Below are 23,221 nucleotides of genomic sequence, written 5' to 3' on the forward strand. Positions count from 1 at the left end.
GGGTTGAATTTTTTTAGCGCATATTTGTTTCAAGAGTGTCAGGAAAAATTTTCAAGTGCAATTAATGAAGTTAACATTGATTTACTGTCAAAAAAGTCGCATTTTTTCACAAAAAACGCGCGCGCGCGCGCACTTTTGCTCAGATTCCTTCAAAACCAAAAAATGCACGTAATATACATAATTCTGAGTTTGCATGCAAAAAATCAGCCTCCTACGACAATTCTAAGTTATGTTTAAACACTGTTTAAATTTTCCGGAGAGTAATACGTTTTGTGGCCCCCCCCTCCCCCCTTTTGATTGTTCACATGCTTTTTTCGAATTACAAGTCTACAAGTAATCAAAAAGAAGCTTTTTTAATAGACTGCTTCTCATGACTTCTATGCTTGTCTTTATTGTATTGATATAATCGCCTACCATTGTATCAAAATCAGTACCTGCTGGGGGTCGTGAAACCAGCTTGTTAGTATTCAACTGTTCAGGTAGAGAATACCTTCTTGACACCTAAAAAAACATTTTTTTCAATTTTTTAATATTGCAATTTTTTTTCTTCGTTTATCATCATTTCAATATCCTGCTTCGAAGCCTTATATTTTGGGTTCCTGGTTTTGAAAAGCCAATACACATAGCGGAAACTCCGCCAGTATGAGGATTAAAGGAAACGTAATGAAAGAATGAATGTAACAAACTAAAAGATCTGAAAAATGCATCTCCTATCAGTGAAGCGCTTGATTTAAGACTTATTTTTTTTTATCAAATATGACAGTTCAAAAACTCTGTAGGTTGAATGATTATGATTCATAGGACTAAAAGTTCAATCGAAAAACTGTATTAGCATCAAATGCAATAAAATCGCACTTCGAGCATATTTAAAAAAATATTAATCCGAAGTGACCATCTTAATTCATGACAAAATCACAAAGGAAGCTTTCTTTGAATATGAAACGGTGACGGTGACGGTGACGGTGACGATACCGATACCGATACCGATACCGATACCGATACCGATACCGATACCGATACCGATACCGATACCGATACCGATACCAATACCAATACCAATACCAATACCAATACCAATACCAATACCAATAACAATAACAATAACAATAATAATAATAATAATAATAATAATAAAAATAAATATTTATCTAGTCCCTGCCTGTGTTTTAACCTGTAAACTATCCTCATCAACTATACTCCCCTCCCCGACTAGACTAGCACTACCCAGGGCAGAGTCACAGCCAGAGTTCTAAACAATGTTTAAATTAAAGGGATTGTAAGACGTAAGTGTATTTTCAAGTGACACTATATGCAAAGTGTACAATGCCGATTCACAACGGTACCCTGGAAACTTTTCTCTGATCAATAATGTGGAAGATACTGTCATTTTAAGAGTCTGTGAATTGTTCAAATCTAATAATTCCTCGCTATAAATTTTCAATTTCCTGCATTATAAAATGCGCAAGTTACTTTCTTAAAGAAACGGCAATTGTCTAAATTCTAAATATTGATGTCTCATTCCTCCTTGATCCGACAAGCTTTTAAGGGTACCGTTGTGAATACAGTGTTGTTATTTTAATATACAGAGCGTACCATATCATATTGGATTATCTCCAAGCTTTAAAGCCAAAATACGCACATAATACTAGAGAAACATGACATTTCTCCCCTTAAAACTGAATTCAGAGCTATAAACGATATAATATTATGTGGGAAACCTTGTACCTCTGAAATAGTGAGTTGACTGCCAGCAATACTGCTGGTGCTAGCTGCGTCTAGATGACAAAGGTCAAGGTCGTAGGTCAGGGAATCAAAATCTTCTCTCAGATCCACCAGTCTTTTATTCGTCTTCCGTCTGAAAATATTTATTTTAACAGATTTCAAGATTTTTTTAAAGTGAGGGTTCCATTCGCAATTTCACAAAAATAGCACAAAACTCGATCTGCCGCTGACTTACTAAAATGTCCAAATTCAAAATTTATCTTGTTGCACATTTATCGGTAGGATACTAAATTTGTCCTTTGTCTCTAATGATCTGGATATCTGAACTATAGTACACATTTTGCGTACAATTGCTCTAAAATTTAACGCATGCTAGCAATAGTTGTGCATTTTATAAAAGGCTAATTTGTTATAGTCAGGATGTGAACATATTGCTTATTATTATTAAAGACAGTTTCTCAAAATTACTTAAAATGTTCCCGAAATTGAATAAAAAGTGTTTGCACATGGAAACCCTAACTTTTAAGATAATTTAGACAATAGACATACTGTAAAAAGATAAAATAAAAAAACCAGGATTCTTACGGAAGTCCTATTATTCACGATTCAATCTAGAGATGACATGAACAGAAAACAATTAAATGAACGTTGGATTAATTTTTTATTACCTTTGATGAATTGATTCTGATATATCCTCTAGATTCCTCAGTGATTGCGCATATTGAGACTAGAAATTATATTAGTTGTGAAAATTGTCGATTATCATAAAATACGAGTTAAAGTTAAATAAAAATAGTGCAAAAATATGTCAGTGCCCTAAGTATTTGTTCCTTATATTCGTCACTACTGTATTTGCATAATTGTCCCCTTTGTTAATGGTACAAAATAACTGAGAAGCCGAGAATACCTGAACAAACATCGAGTTTAAAACTGTCACCTTTGTTTGACATATTTTGGCTTGAAGAGTCTGTATTCTAGATTTCTCTGAGTTTAATGCCTTGTTAAACGCATCTTTCTGTTCAAAGTAGGGTTTACTTTTCTCTATATGCCTGAAATAGAAACATTAAAGCAGTGTTTTAATTTTGATGAGGATCTGGACCCTGGATCCGCACTGGAAATAAATGAATCTGGATCCAGGTCATGAACATTTCTTCAAGATGTACTGAATTTTAAAAAAAAATTATTTTTCTTCTTTTCTTAGCTTGTTATTATGTTAAAGATTGATTTTTTTTCCATATTTCAGATTTTGGTTTTGTAAGATAAACATTTTTTATTGCAGTTTTGGTTGATATTTTTCTCCTTGGATCTGGACCCGTGGATCCGTATTTTTTTCCAGAACGGGATCCAGGAAGCCCAAATCCAGATCCGGATCCTAAGCAAGGCATTAAATGGAGTGTACTCTAGAAGTTAAATGGGGTAAAGTCTGATCCCTTATCACATTAAAATTAGATTGATTCCCTTTAAAGTGACCTTCCATTTACAACGATAACCTTTAAACCATTGCTGGATCAAGGCTTTCGTAGATGTTCTTATTTATATATAATACAGGGAAATTCAGTGCTAACAAACTGCGAGAGTGTACACTAGCACGGAGTGAACAGTGTATTCTGTTCAAATTACAACTATTACTAGTCCCTTTAAAGAAAACCTTAAAACCAACCTGGAGAGCTTCTTCTCCAATGCTTTAACTTTAGCTTCTGCAGAGCTAAAAGCAGCACTCCTGGCCAGATGCTCCTTTTCACTAGCAGTTCGCTGCTTCTCAGCATCCATAACCTGTTTCAGTATAGGTGAATAAGTGAGTGAGTGAGTGAGTGAGTGAGTGAGTGAGTGAGTGAGTGAGTGAATAAGTAAGTAAGTAAGTAAGTGAGTAAGTGAGTAAATAAATAAAAAAGATTCTTAAAAGAGGAGGGGGGAATGGGAAATAATTTTTCAGGGAAATATGCACCCCTGGTTTACCTTTATAGTTGCATGATTCAGCATCTCCTGCCAGGCATTGTCAAACTGCCATTCACCTACAAACAGTGTTTTCATTATCAGTGCATATCCATTTCACTTTTTAACACTCTGATTGGCGCGCTAGAAGCCAGAAGTTACGTTATAGTTCATCTTACCACATATTTTACATGTTGTAAGTAGATTTATAAGTAATAGAGAAGGACAAGTCCATTTCTTGGGTTAAACAAATGTAATAGCACTTTGATCAGAGTTCTCAAGTGTAATTGCTTAGCCAATAAATATAATCCTTGTGTCTACCTAAATTTTACATTTTACATGTAAAACATATAGTAAGATGACCTACTAGGTAACTGTGAGCTGTCAGTGCGCCGATCACAGTGCTATCATGATGTTTTAACTCAAGAATTGGACTCACTATAAATCGACATACAACATGTAAAATCTGTAGTAAATGACTCATATTGTAACAACTTGTTACTAGTACACCAATGACCGTCATAATATCTTAATATTCATTTTGACCTCGGAAATGAATTCCTCGTGCCAAATTACCTGTAGATCGACAGACAACATGTAAAATCTATGTTAAGATGACCAATACAGCAAATGCTAGCTATTAGCATGCTGATCAGAGTGATCAAAAGACATTTTTACCCTAGAAATAGATTCTTTGTGCCCAATTACCTATAAATCGACATACAACATGTAAATATTTGTGGTAAGATGACCCATAATGTAACATCTGGCTACTAGCGCACTGGTCAGAATGATCCAATGTCTATTTTAACCTCAGAAATGAATTCTTTGGTCCAATTTATCTTTTGTTTGATGTATCGCATTTTAGTTTTGTTCTTAATTATGTTAAACTTGAAAAACACAAAATCTAAAAAATGTTATCAAATATTAAAGCGTGCAGGCTTTTATGTGCAAAACTAATCATGGATTTCTTATTTAAATCATATTGAAGCATGTTCAAGTTCATTGTGTTGGGATAAGAAAATATGAAGTAGAAAAAATATTTTAATCTGGTCTTTTTATCGTTGGATTTTGCAGTTACAATACATATTTTTGAGTTGACATACAATACAAGCATCCTACGTAAATGTTTGAACACAGTCTAAATTTTCTGGTGAGTAATACGTTTCGTCCCCCTCCCCATCCTTATACACTGACAGTCCCTTTAAAAGGTGAGGGTTTAGGTCACTTACTTGGGAATTATAACCCAGTAGCCACCCGCGCGAGCATAAATCATTGCACTATGCTAATACTATGCCGGACTGCCAATTTTGGAGTCTGGGTTGATGGGTAGGATTCTGATAGTGTTCGCACTATCAGCATTCAGCAGCAGCATAATAGATATTAACCTGAATTGTCAAGGAATCTTTCCTCTGCCAGACTAATGGTTTCTTTAGCAGCAGCATGTATTCCTGAAAACATTGATTTTTAGATTAAAACCAAAAAAAACTGTTTTTTTAAGTTCTTAATAAAAGGTCGAAAACTATAACGCTGATCAAAATTAAACTGATTTGGCCCTTATTTTTGTTTTGATACTCAAATAATCCAAGAAGTGGTATATAAAAAAATATTTGTCCCAAAATTTTATAACTTTTTTAATAATCAGGAGTATATATTCCCCCCCCCTGCATGATTTTTAATGCTCTGGGAAAAAAATGAAAGATTGGACATCAGAAGGCAAGTTTTTTTTCATAATTTCCCCCTTCCCCCCCCCCCCAAAAAAAATTATTTTCAATATTGTGTGGGGGAATTTCAAGAAAATATACACCCTTGTCTTAATTTTTAAGTCCACCAATAAACTAAAGCTAATATTTTTGCTAGAAATATGATCGTGTAGCGCCCTAAAATAAAATTTTTAAAATAATTCACACAAAGGCAAAACATAAATCAAATGTAACAAGTGTTTATTCTTAAAACATTTATAAAAACAGTATTGTGAATGGAAACAGTATTACATAATACAGTATCCAGCTACGTGGAATGAAGCTAGGTTAGAGCCTACAAAGGTCGTTTTATGCTCTGCCACAGAGGTCCCCCCCCCCAACATCATCTACAAGGTTGACAAGATGAAGCTATCGTGGTTTGTCTGGCCACTCTAGGAAAGCTTCTTCTATGAACAAGAGAGCTTGGAAGAGAGGACGTCAGGATAATCAGCCAACAACTTCCTGATCTCCTTGGGAGCAGACCTGAGGTGAAAGGTGTTGAAGAGGTGTGTGAGGATCCCGTGGATATAACATCCAGAGAATCTGCGTCTTAACACCCTTCCACCAGCCACACCGACCAGGAGAGAAAAATTTCTGAGAAAATCTGAACCCAAGATAAGGGTTGTCACTGGATCCGAAAACTCCACTGGAAACTGCAGGAGCTGAACTTAAGGGGGAGTTTACTGTCACCAAAACAAGGTAGAGAATCCCCCCTGCTGTTAACAAACATTTGAGAACCAGCAGGACTGCGAGCTGCTCCAGATCGATACAAGTTGACTCAGGGAAAACTGATATTGAAGCTACTGTATGGCATAAAAAATCCTTCCAGAGCTGAGAGAGAATCCAGGAAATAGATGAGAGAGGATTTCCCAACCGGAAGAGAGTGAGCTTGCTCCTCCTGCCGGCCAACTAGTTTCCCAGAATATAAGAACATGGACTCTTGCAGTGCTAAGCTTCTTCTCCAAGAGACCTGTGGTACCAGCACCACCCTGAAGGACTAATCAAGATGAGGATGAATGCCTTGAAGAGGTTGATCTCCCAGACTTAGCATGGGAAGGAGAACGGGAAGCAGACAGGAGGAAACAGCAAAACATCTTTAACTTCCTGGTCATCTGATGCATATGATAACTTGTTGAGGGCGGCCAAATAACTGTTCTGCCAGAGCTCATCAGCCTTCCTAGCAAGGGCACTGGGGTACTTGATATCCTCCTGGACTAAAAGAGAAATTCCAGTCGGAAAACCAAGTAGAAAATGTCAATGAATGAAAAAACCAGGTTTATGATCCTTTGGTAGCAGATATTGCATTTTGCTCATCAGGTGAGAGGGCTTCATATCAGCTGAGAAAGGAAGACAGCTGAAGGACTCAAAACACTGTAAAGAATTCAACTCATAAAGGTCAAACAAGCAGCCCTTCAAAGTTTCATAGGGCTCTGATGATGGGGGAGAACAAATCAGGTCTGCTAACTGTTCAGCATTGTCCTTTGAAAAGAATGCAACTCAATAATAGAACTTGGTTTTACTAGAGATTATACACTTGATAGCAAAGTGTGTGGCGGTCTGCACAAACAAGTAGTGTATTCTTTCTTAAAAATCATCCCCCCATTTGAAAATACTTTATTTTTTTCCCCCAAAAGTTAGGTATTTTTGCAGAAAATAATGTTAAGGTTTTATTGCTATTTAGGTGAAAATAAATGATTTTTAAGGGGTAAATAAATGAATTTTCGGGGAAATATACTAAAAAGAGAAAAAATCTTGCCTTTTGATGCCCAGGTTTTCATTCCCTTTAAAATAATTACCTTCACCCTAATATTATACACCCCTGAAATATTATATATTTATTTACCTGCCGCTCTCTGGAATTGTACTGCAGCTTTTTGGCATTCTGCCTGGGCATTCATTGATTCAAACTGAGCTTCATAAAAAGGCCTAGTAGTAATATTATTATTATTATCATTAATGGATTATGGATTAACAACTGGATCAGTGATATAAAACAACAGGTTATATTTAATGGTGAATTTTCAGAGTGGATCCAGGTTCTCTCTGGGGTACCCCAAGGCAGTGTACTAGGTCCTCTTTGTTTATAATTTTCATTAATGGTAACGACATTGCAGCAGGTGACATATCTATCCTTAAAAAGTTCGCAGATGACCCCAAGGTGGGTCATGTCATGTGATCAGAAGGAGATGCAGACACCAGGGATATGAAGTTTATTAATTCAAAATGTAAAATTCTCCATGTTGGAAAAAACAATCCCAGATTTAATTTCTTTATGAATGGGGCTCAGCTTGGTGAATCTGAAGAAGAGAAGGACCTCTGGGTGCTCGTAAATAAGTCACTTAAAAACCTACCGGCCTGTGCTCAGAGGCTGCCAGAACAGCAAACTTTAATCTTGGATCTATTTCTAGTGCATTTCATTACAGGAACAGACATTTTATGTCAACTTGTAGAAAATCTATGTTCACCCTCACCTTGAGTTCTGCACCCCAGCCTGGTTGTCATGGACTAAAGCTGATTTGAATTCCTTAGAACAAGTTAAGAAGAGTGCTATTCATATGATTTCTGGGCTCCATGGTGAATCTTATGAAGAAAAATTGAATGAGCTGATCCTGCTTTTGCTGAAGGAATGAAGAGAACATGCTGACATGATACTAACATTCAAAATACTTCAAGGTTTCAGTGATGTAAATCCAGCAACTTTGCTTAGCAGGATAAATGACAGCCCAGTTACTAGAAACACAATAGCCCATTAAATCTTGAAACCCAGATCTCCAGAACAAATGTAAGAAGTACTACAGAGTTTGGGTACCCAGAAAATGGAACTTGATTCCATCATACATCAAAGAATCTTCTACTGTGAGTATCATTAAAAGAAGATAAATATTGAATATAGAATATAGAATCTGTGAGCTGCTGTAAGAGATATTCAAAACTAAGAACAAAAACTAAACAGAGAGAACAATCAGCGACTCCTAAGTCAACAAAATCATCCTCATAATAACTCAATACAATAAATAATAAAAAGTTATTAGCATTCAACCTGGGAGTTTCGGATTCAAACTGAGCTTCATAATAAGGGCAAACGCCTTAGGGTCAAAAACTCGCAACAGCATTCCGCCCAGAAATTGTATTGACCCAACTTGACCCAAAATAAGGTGAGACAACAAATTATTTCACATATTAAAAGAAAAAATTAAATGACATATTTTTGTCATTTTGACGCTTAGTCGTTTTACACTTTGTTGTGTTCTTGACTGTTTGTTGTTTAACCCTATGTCGTCTGACCCCAAGGTTGTTTTACCCTGTCATTTGACCCTAGGTCAGTGAAACCTGGATCGGATTTAATGATATGTGACTGTCAGACAATTCAACCATATGCATCTTTTTGGCTGGTTCAACTTGGAGTTGTAGAATATTGTACTGCCCAAGTGACTAAATAATTTGAAACTGAAAGATATCATTTTATCTATTAGTCTTTTTCTTTACCTTGCCTTTTCTAACCTTGATCCCCTTTTCTTAGACAATGCTTTGTAGTGTATATTCATCTTGCTTTCTCTGTTCATGAATATGATCCAATTTTCTTAGACAATGCTTTGAAGTGTTTATTTACCTTGCTTTTTCTGAAAATCCAATTTTCTTAGACACTACTTTGTAGTGCACCTTGCTTTCTCTTCACATGATTCAATTTTCTTAGATAATGCTTTGTAGTGTTTATTTACCTTGCTTTCTCTATACATGATCCAATTTTCTTAGACAATGCTTTAAGATGATGGGTAGAATCTGAGAGCAGAAATCGGAATACAGTGTTAGCATCATCTAACTGTACCTCTAATCTAAATTATAAAATAGAAAAAAATTAGATTCAATAAGTCACCTTTAAAAGGGACTGTAAGCATACTTTTTAGTGACCCTCCATGCAAAGATATCAACTGCTGATTTACAAACTTACCTAGAAACTTTAATCTCATCTGGAATATGAAAGATAACGTCATTATTCTTACTCCATAATCCTTTAATGCTGTGAATTTCTCCGTTGTTTCTTTTAATAAAAAAAAGAGCTAAATCACTTTTGCAAAGAAACCACAAACAAAAATAAACAGTTTAACTATAAACATAAACATGGATATCTAATTCCAACTTGATCCGACTAAGCTTTTAAGGGTACCGTTGTAAATCAGGTATTTTCTTCTTTACTTAGTGGGTCTCTTTCAACGTTAAAAATCTTGCCATTTGATGTTCAAATTTTCACCTACCCCCCCCCCCTCCCAAAAATCATCGAAAATAATTGTTCCTAAAAGTATAAACCCTTGGATGAAAATCCACCTGTTAATCTCGTCCGTACATGAGTTTAATTTTTCGAGTTCCTGTTGAACCCTGGGATCTAATTCCTCGGTCTCAATTTCAAATGATTGAGGTTCATCCCTAGCCAGACATATTATCAATCACAAGACGGTTTCTGAACTGGTTAAATCAAAAATAAATACTGAAAAAGCATAGCAATGGAGCATACTTTTCAATTTGAGTCGAGAAGAAAAACCCGTCAGCATGCTTTAATTGAGAAAAGTTAAGGCTACATTTTTATAACAATAATTTTAATCTAAATACCTACAAATAATTGTAATTTTCGTCGTGCTTAATAATATATTGGAAATAGTTTCTTTCATTCATATTTGATGTCGGCAAAGGAACTTGGAAGAGTTACTAAAACGTCAAGTTCATAATTTTCGTGTCCAAACCTGACACTCCATGTCAGGTTTGGAACATAAGTACGGTTTGGAACTTTTTTTCCCTGTAAAAGCTCAAATTAAATTAATTATTTTTTTTCCACAATCAATTTTCATTAATCCATCCATGATTTAATCTCAACTCAATTAAACAACAAATTATTGTTTAAAATAAACAGGTTTTCAATTTCAATATTAACAGTGGAAAATCTAAATTATTATCAGTTAAGCCATTTTCCCCATTTAAAAAAAAGGTCTGACGACCGCACATAAAATAAATCAACAATTGAAACCAGAAGATTGATAATTTCCTTTTGTCGGTCCCAAGACGACCTCTGTTCTCTGACCGATCCTTTATGTCCCTAGACTGATCCCTGTGGCCCCTAGAATGGTCCCGGTGGCCCCTAGATTGGTCCCGGAGACCCCTAGAATGGTCCCTGGTACCAGAAATGTCTCTTTTTAATTGACTTGACTCCATGTTACCATCCGGAAATCTGGAAATATATATTTTACATACAATCTATAATCTACAATGTACAATGTACAATTGTACATTGTACAACTGTACAATGTCATTGTATTGATGTATAATGTACAATTTACAATGTACAATGTACAATGTACAATGTACAATGTACAATTTACAATGTACAATGTACAATGTACAATGTACAATGTACAATCTACAATGTACAATGTACAATGTACAATGTACAATGTGCAATGTACATTGTACACTAACTAGCGAGTTTAAGAAAATTAACAAGTACCAAAAGAAATTCATTATACTAATTCAGAGGCGGATACAACAAGAATTTACTAGGGGTGAGCCAACTCAGAATATACTCAACATTTTCCGTAGCTTCCCCAATACTATCAATACTCAATCTATATACTTTGTTTGACCCCAAGGAAAGGTTATGGATGATAAAAATTTCAAAAATTTTCGTTAAATTTTGAAATCCACGCTTTTTTCATAAAATCCGCGAACTTTTTTATCTACTGGTTTAGCATTAATGTATTCAAAGAGAAAAATGTTCAAAATTAGGCGCGAAGCGGTTTTAAAGCCTAGTTCTAAATATTTCTAAAAACATCCTAACCTAGCATAAGTTTCGGAAAACGGAGTTGCCTCCGCCTTCCTGTTGTATGAACTCATTCTCGCATTTTGTTTACATTTTGTCTGAAACAGGAGTTGTAACATCATGGAAGTACACTGTACGTTAACACATGTGCACTAGTAACTTTACATTTAGTCTGAAACTAGAGTTGTAACATCATTACAGTACACTGTACGTAAACACATGTGCACCAGTAACTTTACATTTAGTCTGAAACTGGAGTTGTAACATCATTGCAGTACACTGTACGTAAACACATGTGCACCAGAAACTTTACATTTAGTCTGAAACTAGAGTTGTAACATCATTACAGTACACTGTACGTAAACACATGTGTACTATAAACTTTACATTTTATGGCTTTACATTAAATAAAAAGTGCACTGCATAACAATTTCATTAAGTGGAGTTGATAAAAAATCATGAACTTCATTTATTCAACCAAAACTTTTTCTGGAGTAGAAATTTCGTTATAAAATTCACTTTTAATACTTATTCACATTCACTAAAACACAAAAGTAGCCTTGAACTTTATCAAAAAGTTTGTTTTTGTTGATTTTGGATTTGATTGGTTTAAGTGCTGGTATTAAAATGTTTATCTTATCCCTGCTATCTAGAGTGCTTGGTTTCTGTTCCTTTCTGGACTCGCTCCTGCAGTTTCAACATTTTATATGGTTTCATTTGCAACAACTAACAAATCGTTGAAAACAAATTATTTTATCTTGATCCATTTTTTATTTGATAATCTGTAAACTAGGCTATCAGAAAATAAGTAATTTAATGGAAGTAAAAGTATATTTTGTTTTAAATAATGTTTAGAATTCTGAAGTAGGCTATGCCAATGTACCGTCAAAGTTCAATTCTGATATGCTAGATTTTTATTTGAATTAACTTCGATAAAAATACTGGAAAATGGAAGACATTTCTTGAGTGATTTGATTTGATTTGATTTGATTAACAAACGATTGACAAAAAAATGAAAAATGTTGATCTTTTCCTTAATTTTGATCTGCATCATGTACTGTGCTGTTTTGCAGTTCTGTTCATTTCCCACAATATGAAATAAGCAAGCAGTCTCCTGGGGCGCTGCTTTTATCAACGTAATCTTAGTTTTGCTATCCCTATAAATTATGGATCATTTTTAGTTGGTTAAATTCAATTGAATTCAAAAAGAAAATGTGGAGTGTTTTTTATTTCTTTTAAAAGACGGACAAACGATATTATCCTTCTTTAAAAAGTCTTAAAATTCAAAACTTAATGCTCAAAAATTTATTTGTTTATCAAGTTTAAAAAATTTAACTCACTGAAATAAAAAGTCATAACAAAAATACTAAGAAACAAATTGATACACCTTTTTACTATCGAGAGTGGGGAGAAGATATTTTTTCAAGATTCTCGAGACTTTTCATGGCAAAATTCATTAATTAGGGACGAAATTAACAGACATTTTAAGTAAAATGAATCAAAAAGAGAGAAAACGTTTGCATTCTTTTTTTTTCTCAAATCTTCTGAAATCAGGTGGGGGGAGGTTATAAAAGATAAATGCCCCTAATTGCTATACCTGGCGATATCAGCAACAATCTTGCCATCATCTCCCACTACTACAGGAAGCATTTGCTTCGGTAGTTTACAGGTTATAGTTCGGGCTCCTGTACTTCGGATAGAGTCATTGTGATCCTTACCACCACCCCACGTTCCTGGACCAATGAATCAATCATCAAATATGATCAATTAGGGTTTGTTAAAATTAATTGTTTGTCAGATGAGATCAAACATGATTTGTTCCAATCGATCAACTATGAAAATAAATCAATTGATTTGTTCAGATTAATTATTTACCCAAATCAAATGTGTTAGCATTTTTAACTGAATTTAATTGGGAATTTGAATCCCAAAATGAGAGCATTCAAGAGTTGTGTTTTATCACCTGAACTTGGAACCTTGTCATACATTTGCTTCAACAAAAGATTTCCAAACCTACAAATATTTCAATTCAAAAACTTTTATTCCTAACGTTTTCTTAGATCACTTTGCTCAGAATAGCTTACCTATCTTCTATGTACATAAGATCGCGTTTGGTTTTCTGTGGCAAAAATTTACCAAAATGTCCGCGCTGTCCCTTCACCTCAAACCGATTTTGACTCTTTTGGGATGCCGCGAGACATTTCTTGGTAGATGATTCGTCAACAAAATCCACGAAACCATATCCGCGTTTTTCTCCACTCACAGGGTTAAAGATGTGCATAGCATGGTACACTGCTCCGAACTGAGATTCGAAAACAGAAGTCAACATCAGATTCGTTAAAAACGTTAATTAAACATTAAATTTATATGAAAATGTAAGAATAAATTGTTTGTTTGTTTTGAATTTCCTGTTGGAAATGTCTAGAAATATCGTCGTTATTCACCGACCAGTCCAACCCCCACAACCAGACTATGGAGTCCGACAAGAGGGTTTCCATACCAAACTAAACAAAAACAAATAAACAAAGAATAATTTTTGATCATTTTTTCAGTCAAATAATTTACCTTAGAAAGTGTGACATCAATATATTTTTCGTTTATATAATGTCGTGGATTCTGTAAAACACGCTTCACGGCCATAGTTTCCTAGAAAATAAAAACTTAGGTAAAAATTTCACTACTTCAGAAATAATTTTTAAGATGTTAACCAATATTCATTTACCAAATGGTGGTACTCGAAAGCTAGACAGATAAATTTCAAAGAAATAACAGAAATTTTCATTTCCGTCCACAAAATAAGTACTTAGGAACCATTTAATTTTAATCCGGGTCTGGGTCCGGGTACTGGATCCGCACTGACAAAAAATGGATCCAGAGTTTTCGAATTATTTTTCTTTCTCTTTTCGCTTAAATTTATATGCAACAACTTTAAAAACCATTCAGCAGTTCAGAACGAGTTTTGAGAGGAAAAGATTTTTTTTGCAGAATTGGTTGATATGTTGCCCTAGGATCCGGTTTTTTTGGCGGATCCGGATCCTAAGCACAACACAAAAGGGTGTTAATTGTCAAAAAAAAACAGAGAGTTAAATTTTAAATCGAATTCCAAAAAGGAGGACAGTCTAACCTTAAAATTCACGACACCAAAATTCTTCTTCATTGTATTGTGCACAGCCCTACTCACGTTAGAGGTGGTCACTATACCGTATTGAGAGAAATGCGAGGCTAAACAAATCAAACATTTTACAAAATCAGAAAATAAATTCAATTCAAATTCTAAAATATCTTTTTAACATTTTTCATTGTCATTTTATTTATTTGATTCATTAATGTAATGCAATGGATTTCAATTAAGTAGAATTTCCATATCATATTTTAGGGGTGGGCATAGTTTCATTTTGAAATCCATTTTGAATCAATTTCAAGAGGGTTCACCAATACCTGAGTAATGTTTTGCAAAAATTTCATATTTTAAGAAATCCTGGATCATACGAAATTTTGCATAAACTTTAGATTTGTTTGAATTTGCCTAGAATATTCGGAGACACGTTATCAGGCAGAGTTCCAACATATATTCTTCCTTCACGTACATCAATCATTCCAACCTAATCAATCAATCAATCAATCCGAAATTATCAGACAAAATTCTAAAATATATTCTCCCTTAATTTAACAACTAATTAAAGTATATCAGGCAGAGTTTAAAGTCAATCAATCAATAAATAGATCAATCTTTCAATCCAATAATCAATGAGCTAACCGATCAACCCGTCCAACAATCAATCATCAATCAATCAATCAGCCAACCAATTAACCCCGATAACAATCCATCAACTAATCAATCAATCCAACATTATGAGGTAGAGTTTCAATATACATCTTTCCTTTACATATCCATCATTCAAACATAATCAATTGATTCTAACCTAATTAATCAATCAACCTAATGTAATAATTAATAAATCAATCAATCCAAAATTATATTAATATATTAATTTATAAAAACCTGAATAATTAGTTAATAAAGCGAGACCATCACTCAATTCGTGTATCAAGGTTTAAAAAAAAGCGTTTATGAAGAAAAAAAATATTAAACGGATAAAACTATAAAAGAACTTCTAATGCTAAATTATTCAATATTTATGATTTTAAACAACAGATCAGTTAAAATGTAAATTGTAAATTGTCTAATTACCTCATGAATGAGATCTATTTTTTCCTCGTAGTTTTTAGGATTTTTTGGTTTAAAATCTAGGTTCTTGGTACTGTGGGTTAAACTGACCCGGATAGTTCTGTTATCCACTACATGAACTGACTAAACACAAATTCATAAAAAATTTTCTTTTTTTGTTATAATTTTTTTTTTACAATTTCCTTTAAATTATCTTTTTTTATTTGTTAAAACAAAATTGGTAGGGGTATTTTATTATTTACGGCAAAATATTTTACTTTAAAATTTAAACAAATTCCATTTAAAATTAAATTATCTTAATTATTGTTATCAAATTATTAAAGGACACCCCCCTGCTGCCAATTAAAAATGTTAACTTTAACTACACCCCCTCCCCCAAATTTAACCAAAAGCTAACCTTTGATAATACTTTAGCGCACATATTGGCACTTGCCATGGTTACAAACCCATATCCCTTCGTCATCCCAGTCTCCTTGTCCCTTAGAACCTAAACGAGCAGAATGAAAGCATTTAACAGATTATTTCTCACAATTTGGAGAAGTTCAACATTGCCAGGTAAAGTTTCGCTTAAACTATGTTTGTCTTTATTCTGGGGGATTTTTATGTAGAAAAAACATCTTTCCCCCGCCCGGCCAAATTTTTCCAAAAAAGTTGGTTGAGTTAGGAATAATAAATCCTGTTTTAAGTGACCCTCCATCGTAAGATGGTGATGCCATATTCACAACCTTCAAAAGCTTTGTCTGATCAAGAAGGAATTAGTTTTTAATGATTTTAGCTTAGAAAACTGATATTTTCAAGTGTGGGTTCGCTACAAAAAAAAACAATTTTGCATTTCCACCATAGGAAAACGAATAGGAATTTTAACACTTTTCAAACTATAAAAACGACAGTANATAAAAATCCCCCAGAATAAAGACAAACATAGTTTAAGCGAAACTTTACCTGGCAATGTTGAACTTCTCCAAATTGTGAGAAATAATCTGTTAAACTTTTCTCTGTGGTGTGCATGTGAAGGGCACCAACATACATTTTCCTATAAAATAATATATAAAATATATCGTTTTTATAATCTCATTTAATCAACATCGTTACATCATCTGGTACTGTAGTTTTCTGTCTGTATAAAGTGCTGTAAAAATATATCCAACTCAAAAACATTCCTTCACATTTTACTTCTTTCAGAGGTGTATATTTTCATTAGCTGGATTGAGGAAAATAAAATATTTTATGAGTAAGAAGTATCAAAAAGAATGATTTTTTTTATTTTAGAAATTTGTCTTTTGATGTCCAGTTTACAATTTTACCCCCCCCCCCCCACTTCCCCTGAGGGGTATTATAACTCTGACTTGTTTCTTTAACAAAACAAAAATTACAAAAACAAAAACAAAAAGTCAAAAGTAATGTGTGAAATGGCGCTGATCTTTTTTAACTTCATAGTTTGATGCATGGCATAGGGTAGGGTGGGGGACAGTCAAACGGCGGGTCGGTGGTTCAAAAAAATCAGAAATGGTTGAAAACTTTTTATTCATTTATATATTTGAAAAGCCCATGAAAAAAGTATTTAATATCATGTGTCACACGTTAATATTTGTCAAAAAAAATATTTATTTATTTTTACAGATTATGGCACTTGGAACCGGATATTTTTGCCGATCCGGGTCTAAAGATACAACTCTGAACCAATGTTTTAAAATTGTGTACCCATTGGCGGCTTAAGGGGGAGGAGGAAGGGGGACGTCACCCTCCCTGGAAAGTATCGAAAGCCGCCCCAGCGTGTACCTGAACCCTTCTGTAGCTGCGCTGACCCGTATCTGTTCTCCTGGATTCTGGTTTCCGTATCCGAAAGCTTGCGCAGTCTCGCGCAGCTTCTTAGCATCAGGCTCACTACAATACAAAAACACCTGTTCAAGGCAGTACAATAGTTGTACAAGGCAGTACAATAGTTGTACAGGGCAGTACAATAGTTGTACAAGGCAGTACAATAGTTATACAAGGCAGTTCAATAGTTGTAAAAGGCGGTTCAATAGTTGTACAAGGCAGTAAATAGATGCACATTGGCATTGCACAAGATCGAAGTCTGATTTTCTGAACGCCAAGAGGGAGTTAAATTAAGGAATGGACTGTTACTTGAGGATTGGTTCAACTAACCATACCTAGTTGAACTACTCCTCATTATTCATTAAATCTGACTTCTGAAAAAAAAGCCTCTTTAGAAATGTGTCTAAAATGGTAAAAAAAATCAACGAAAAAGATTCTGGGTGTGATTTAAAATCCTGAAACATTATTAATTGAAATGTTATTTCCATTTAATTCTTGTCACCAGACATTATATTAAGAGCCATTTTTTCATATTTCATGGATCCATGATTCTACCCTTTTCTTTGTTTCTAAACACGACCTTAAAGTGATTTTTTTAAATTTCTATCAAAGAGACTGTAAGCGTAACTCAAGTATGAAAAAGGAATCCATGTTTTTTAAATGTTTAAATTGATTTATGGTTTTAAGAAACAGTTGACGATTCTCTTCAACATTTTTAATCAGATTAAGCTTTCAAGTGTACCGTTGTAAATATGGCATTCATTGCATGGAGGTTCATTTGATATTAAGTTTACTGTCCCTTCCAGTTTATTTTTAATACCTCACCTTATACTCGCTGTGTCGACCTGAGTGTCAAATGGTGCAGCAGGTCCGGCCGGTCTTTTCAGAGTCGTCGATACATTAATTGCTAAACAATTCAAGATTAAAAAATAAATTAAAAATTGAAAGAAATTGAAAAAGGTTTTGCACCTAAAGTGGACGCATAATATTTAACAACCGAAAAGATAAAAAAATGCTACAAAGGCTTTGAATTTTTTTTGCAGCATTTTTTGAGAAAATCTTCTATTTATAAATAAAAAAACAAAGTATAGAAATACCGTTATTGTTAAGCCTCTAACAAGGCGAGATTATAAAGTAAAAGAGATTTTTGCAAAATAATATTTCAGTCAGCAAAAAGTAATAATTGCCTCATTACATCTATAAATATTATATTATTATTTATTATAATATATATATAATAAAAGTGTTTTAAAAATTCCATGGGCAACGCCGTTCTCATCAGCTAGTAATCAATCAATAATTACAAAAAAGATTGTAGAAAATTACCTTCTTGTTCTACTTTAGGTGCTGGGTCAACAGGTTTTAAACTGTATTTATCCTTCAACAGTTTTACAGTCATTCACATCAAAATCGGAGAATTTCAAAATAAAATGATAATATATTGATCAGATAATTTAGTCCAGAAAAAAAATAATTATTAAAAATAAAATTTGGGATAAGCAGAAATTCAGCAACGTCTACGAAGGGGGGGGGGGGAGGGGGAAACAATAAGAAAAGAAAATTCTTAATTATTGTTTTATAAAAAAGGTTTATGATGAACTCTTGTATGAAAATATTCCTGTGATGGAGGAGGAGGAGGAGGGGGTTGCCGGAGAAGATCAGGATCCCAGAATAGATCATTCTCAGGATCAAGGGGATCCTGTTCACGCGGATCCTTCTTACCAGACATCACTTTCTCAATCTGAAGAATAAAAAAATTGATTTTTCAATAATCCAATAAACACGAAATCACATAGTAGAGAATATTATAAAGGGGAAAGATTCTCGATATGAGCTTTATCAGTCTCTTTGAACCTGCAAAGGTGTTTAAAGTGTACATTTCATGCAAATGTACACAAATTATACGCAGTACATTACATAATAATACAGTATGATCCTTTGAACTTATCCGTTACAAGTAATTCTTTTCAGAAATTTTTAAATTGGCATCACATTAAAACTGCTGGTGCATTGAAACCTTGTAATTTTCTAATATAAATTTTTTGGATCCCCCCCCCCCCCTCCTATAAATATAGATAAGACATGGATATAATTGACCATGTGGCCGCAGCACCCGGCCACCTAGCCTGTCCTAGCCGCAGCGCTCGGCCAAGAAAGTGTCTTATCCTAACCTAACCCTAAATATATACTAATTTAGTTGAAAATTGTTGAAAAAGTGGTCATGCACAAAATTGGTTTGAGGGGGGTCGGGGGGTCCATAAATTATTGTATACTAAGACGGATCCGAAACCTTTATTTAATAAAACATTTAAACCTAAAAATCGTTGTTTGTGAAGTGAAAATAGTTTATCTTTCAAGGGCACATAAGGTTTTAAAGTTCAAACGGGTGAGGTACGCTTGTAGAACGACAATAAAACAACAGTTTTATAATTGTTCGACCAAATTTCGGTAATTTCCCAACATGCGATTTTTATATCCCCCTCCCCCCTATTAATTTTGTACATGAATCTGATATGTAACACTGCAGCGCTCGGCCCCCTAGCCTGTCCCAGCCGCAGCGCTTGGCCCAGAAATTGTATTAACCTAACCTAAAATAATGAAAACATAAATGATAATATTTTTGCTGAAAAATGAAGAAACATGAATCTGATATGTAACACTGCAGCGCTCGGCCCCCTAGCCTGCCCCAGCCGCAGCGCTTGGCCCAGAAATTGTATTAACCTAACCTAAAGTAATGAAAACATAAATGATAATATTTTTGCTGAAAAATGAAGAATAGGTGGCCATGTGCAAAAATGCTAGGAGGGGGAGGGGGTCCAAAATTCGTATACTAGGATGGACCCCAAATTTCACTCTTTATACTATTCTTTACTCATCAAACACCGCACATGTGCAGTAAACAGTATACAGGATCCCACCTCACTTAATATATTAATTTTCAAGCTACGCTTGCAAATTATTTTGATTAAACCTTAATTAATGGAGAGCTCTGCGAAAAGCAACTCATTACAGCAATAGGTACGAAGATAGAATGAGACTTTTTTTTCTCTCTATGATTCTATAAATGAAAATACTATTGTTGATTTGTTTTGTATTGAACAAAGTTGTTAAGAAGAATTTTCCAGCTATTAGAGTGAATGGTGTAACTATTTGCTTTATAACAAAATAAAAAATAAAAAAAATTCCTAAAAATCGTCTTTCTATGCCTCAGTTGAATAAGTCTCACGGTTTACTACACTTATATCAGGGAAGAAACAAATGAAAATTAGTTTTTAACTATTTGAAGTGTAAATAGAACTGAAAAATACTGTAGAAAATCTTACGGGGCATTCCTGCGATGGCTTTCTCTTTTCACGGACATTGTCATGGTGACCTTGTAATTATTAAGAAGAATTGCATTTTATCTAAAGATAATTTTTGGATGAAAAAAAATATATCATGAGGACTGTATTTTGAACTATGTGAAAAAGCTGCTCTTTCATTTATTTAATTTTTTTGAACTATTTGATTGATTGATTGTCTTGTGATCGTCTTTGTAAAAACTAAAAGCTACCTTTACCGCGTCACATTAAACTATTTTCCACACGGTGTGCTGAGAGCCTCAGAAGTCAAAAAATTTAAACAACAAAGATTTCCCCTCTTGAACGTAAGTAATGCAATTTGATTTAAAATTTTTAATACAGTCACAGTCAAAATTTGTTGCAGTTTTATTAATAATTTAGCATTTTTTGTCGATCCATATTATTATTTACTTAGTTTCAAGTACATTTTTGAGATTATTGACCTCGTGGGACAATGTCTTTAAGATATAAATATCGAATTCTTGAAATATCCCCCCTCACTCACCATAATTTATTATCTATTTGTTCTTGTTCTCCGAAAAGACACTTACATGTTAATTTATCTGACTTATATTTCGCCATTAATTAATTAAATTGATATTTCAGTAAAATGGGAAAGAAAGACAAATCATTGGTCGAGGAGATGGACACTACACAGGAAGCTGAGGTAAGGGTTTAAGTAACTTCCTTTTGTAATTACCCTCATCTTCAAAGGGGTTCCCCCTTAAAAAGTAGTTGAAAATATTCTTGGCGCTGCACGCCACTTATTTTCAAATTTTACCGTAGTATTTCCCTTTTATCTAAAATCTTCTCCTCCCCCATACTTGATAAACAATTACAGCTTTATGCATTATTTGACATGTATTCCCGCAACCCCCATGAGGGTCAGGGGGAGATTACATTAGGAGAGGATTAAGGGAGAATAAAGAACGGAGGACTAATGATAGTCTTTAGGAGACTATTTAGGACTTCAGAGAGTAATGAAGACCTATATACAGAGAGATACATTATAATATAACGTCCTTGAATTACAAATACAATGGGCTACATAGGGGACATGTAGTTGACTTACTATATAGAATAACAGCATTTTTAAGGCAAAAATAGCCCAGGGGGGCTATTTTCAGCACTTTGCTTGAAAACTCCCCTCTCGCTAAAATCCTGTGTATGCTCTTTTTAACATCAGGGACATTTTCATGATTGAACAGATGACATTTTTGAATTCTGCAGATTTGCAAGACTCGTGGTAATTATTGTATTGAGTTAGTTGCTCTTCTTACAAAACTAACTTAAGGGCCTGGCGTTGCCGTGGAAAAAAATTGAATTTAAAAAAGAAAGAAAAAAAAATTTATTCTATAGATAAGCTAATAAATGTCGCTTATGAAGACGATATATCACTATTAAAAGATGTGTACAGTGTACCAAGAAACTTAACAATAAGGTTGTTTTAGATCTTCAAAATTGTGATAAAACTCTAGAAATAAATTTCGAGAAAAGGTTTACGAAAATGCCGCGCCTTTTTTAAAGATGAAAGATTCAAGTCGTCTTACTTCTGTTAAGTTTCGTGGGACACCTTTAAACCTGAATCTAATCAATAATGAGGAATCATCGTTTTCGTATAGCTTAAAAGTGTTTAGTTCTAGCAATTTCCTCAATTGTTTCTTGGGCAGAAATCCGAATGTCACTTAAACCAAATGCCTTAAATTTTCAAGATGCAGTTAGGTTGAAATATCCTTTTTAAAATAATCTTAATTGAAGGAGACATTGAAAAAAAATGATTCATTCAAATCAAACATAAACATGACACTAACGCTCTATTTACGATTTATCATTGCGTTTATAAACTTTTGTTTGATAAATGTCACTTACAATTATGAAAATATGCCATGTGTATTGTCAAAAAATAGTACCCAGGCATTTAACCTCCATTTTAAACTTTAAAAGTCTTTATTTATTTATTCATACCAGATGTTAGGAATGATTGGTGGACTAGGAATTAATAAAATTGGAGAAGATTGTGAAGAAAAGTTTTTAAAATTTGTAGGATTACATCTAGATGAATATCTCACATGGGATTATCACCTTAGTAAACTAAATAAAAAGTTATCTAGTTCATACTTTGCTCTAAATAGCGTAAAAAATATACTACCTTTAAAAATAAGAAAAACTATTTACAATACACTTAGAAAAGTCACATGGAATTCGGAATAACATGTTGGGGTGCTTCTAAGAATAAAAAAATCAAGAAAAAAAAAGGCTATGAGAGCAGTTTGAAATTCAAGCTTCAATGCACATACAATTCTACTTTTTGGAACACTAAAAATTTTGAAACTGTATGATATTCTTCAATTGAAAGGTTCAATTTTTATGTACAAATACTTCAATGAACGACTTCCTGAATCGTTTAATAATATTTGTTGTGCTTTGTCTCATCAAAACCGAACAAAATGCTTAAGATTAGAAAGACCTATAGGAAAAGTATTAGAACAATTTCCCAAAGTTTTCCTACCACAAATATGGAATTCATTGTCACTAGAAATAAAAAACTCGTGTTCTTTAAACTCGTTAAAAAATAAATTGCATGTGGATAAAACAAATATGTATCTGCAATTTGAATGTTCAAAATCAAACTGTTATTCATGTATTTCTGAATAAATAAATGTGCCATCCT

The 23,221-nt window shown here is 33.8% G+C and overlaps 3 protein-coding genes across 4 annotated transcripts in view; 1 reads left to right on the forward strand and 2 right to left on the reverse strand.

Moving 5' to 3' along the window:
- LOC111702489 (SH3 domain-binding protein 5 homolog) overlaps positions 1–11,346 on the reverse strand; it is a 13,208-nt gene extending 1,862 nt beyond the window's left edge. Inside the window, exons 1-13 of one of the 2 annotated variants that reach the window (XM_023474198.1) lie at positions 11,221–11,346; positions 10,432–10,614; positions 9,720–9,818; positions 9,116–9,229; positions 7,240–7,322; positions 5,043–5,105; positions 3,679–3,734; positions 3,383–3,495; positions 2,660–2,771; positions 2,391–2,449; positions 1,726–1,855; positions 1,172–1,249; positions 435–501 (exon numbers count right to left, since the gene is read on the reverse strand). In XM_023474198.1, coding sequence (XP_023329966.1) covers positions 435–501; positions 1,172–1,249; positions 1,726–1,855; positions 2,391–2,449; positions 2,660–2,771; positions 3,383–3,495; positions 3,679–3,734; positions 5,043–5,105; positions 7,240–7,322; positions 9,116–9,229; positions 9,720–9,818; positions 10,432–10,614; positions 11,221–11,324 — 1,261 coding nt within the window. In that variant the 5' untranslated portion in view covers positions 11,325–11,346. Of the gene's footprint in view, positions 1–434; positions 502–1,159; positions 1,250–1,725; positions 1,856–2,390; positions 2,450–2,659; positions 2,772–3,382; positions 3,496–3,678; positions 3,735–5,042; positions 5,106–7,239; positions 7,323–9,115; positions 9,230–9,719; positions 9,819–10,431; positions 10,615–11,220 lie in introns of both variants that reach the window. The other variant, XM_023474197.1, reaches the window with a different exon arrangement.
- On the reverse strand, positions 11,300–18,950 carry LOC111702490 (polyadenylate-binding protein RBP45). The gene is made up of 16 exons (XM_023474199.1): positions 18,828–18,950; positions 18,536–18,587; positions 18,035–18,116; positions 17,171–17,275; positions 16,334–16,424; positions 15,789–15,878; positions 15,395–15,514; positions 14,729–14,804; positions 14,327–14,424; positions 13,768–13,848; positions 13,611–13,706; positions 13,287–13,504; positions 13,166–13,215; positions 12,800–12,935; positions 12,236–12,359; positions 11,300–11,889 (listed from the first exon to the last, which is right to left on the reverse strand). Exons 1-16 carry the CDS (start codon positions 18,936–18,938, stop codon positions 11,848–11,850), a joined length of 1,572 nt encoding a protein of 523 aa, XP_023329967.1. The 5' UTR covers positions 18,939–18,950; the 3' UTR covers positions 11,300–11,847.
- A 1,838-nt stretch (positions 18,951–20,788) lies between these two features.
- LOC111702517 (H/ACA ribonucleoprotein complex subunit 2-like protein) overlaps positions 20,789–23,221 on the forward strand; it is a 9,430-nt gene continuing 6,997 nt past the window's right edge. Inside the window, exons 1-2 of the mRNA XM_023474236.1 lie at positions 20,789–20,855; positions 21,157–21,217. Coding sequence (XP_023330004.1) covers positions 21,161–21,217 — 57 coding nt within the window. The 5' untranslated portion in view covers positions 20,789–20,855; positions 21,157–21,160. The remainder of the gene's footprint in view (positions 20,856–21,156; positions 21,218–23,221) is intronic.

The sequence above is a fragment of the Eurytemora carolleeae genome, unplaced genomic scaffold, assembly GCF_000591075.1.
Source record: "Eurytemora carolleeae unplaced genomic scaffold, Eaff_2.0 scaffold117, whole genome shotgun sequence".
NCBI lineage: Eukaryota > Metazoa > Arthropoda > Copepoda > Calanoida > Temoridae > Eurytemora > Eurytemora carolleeae.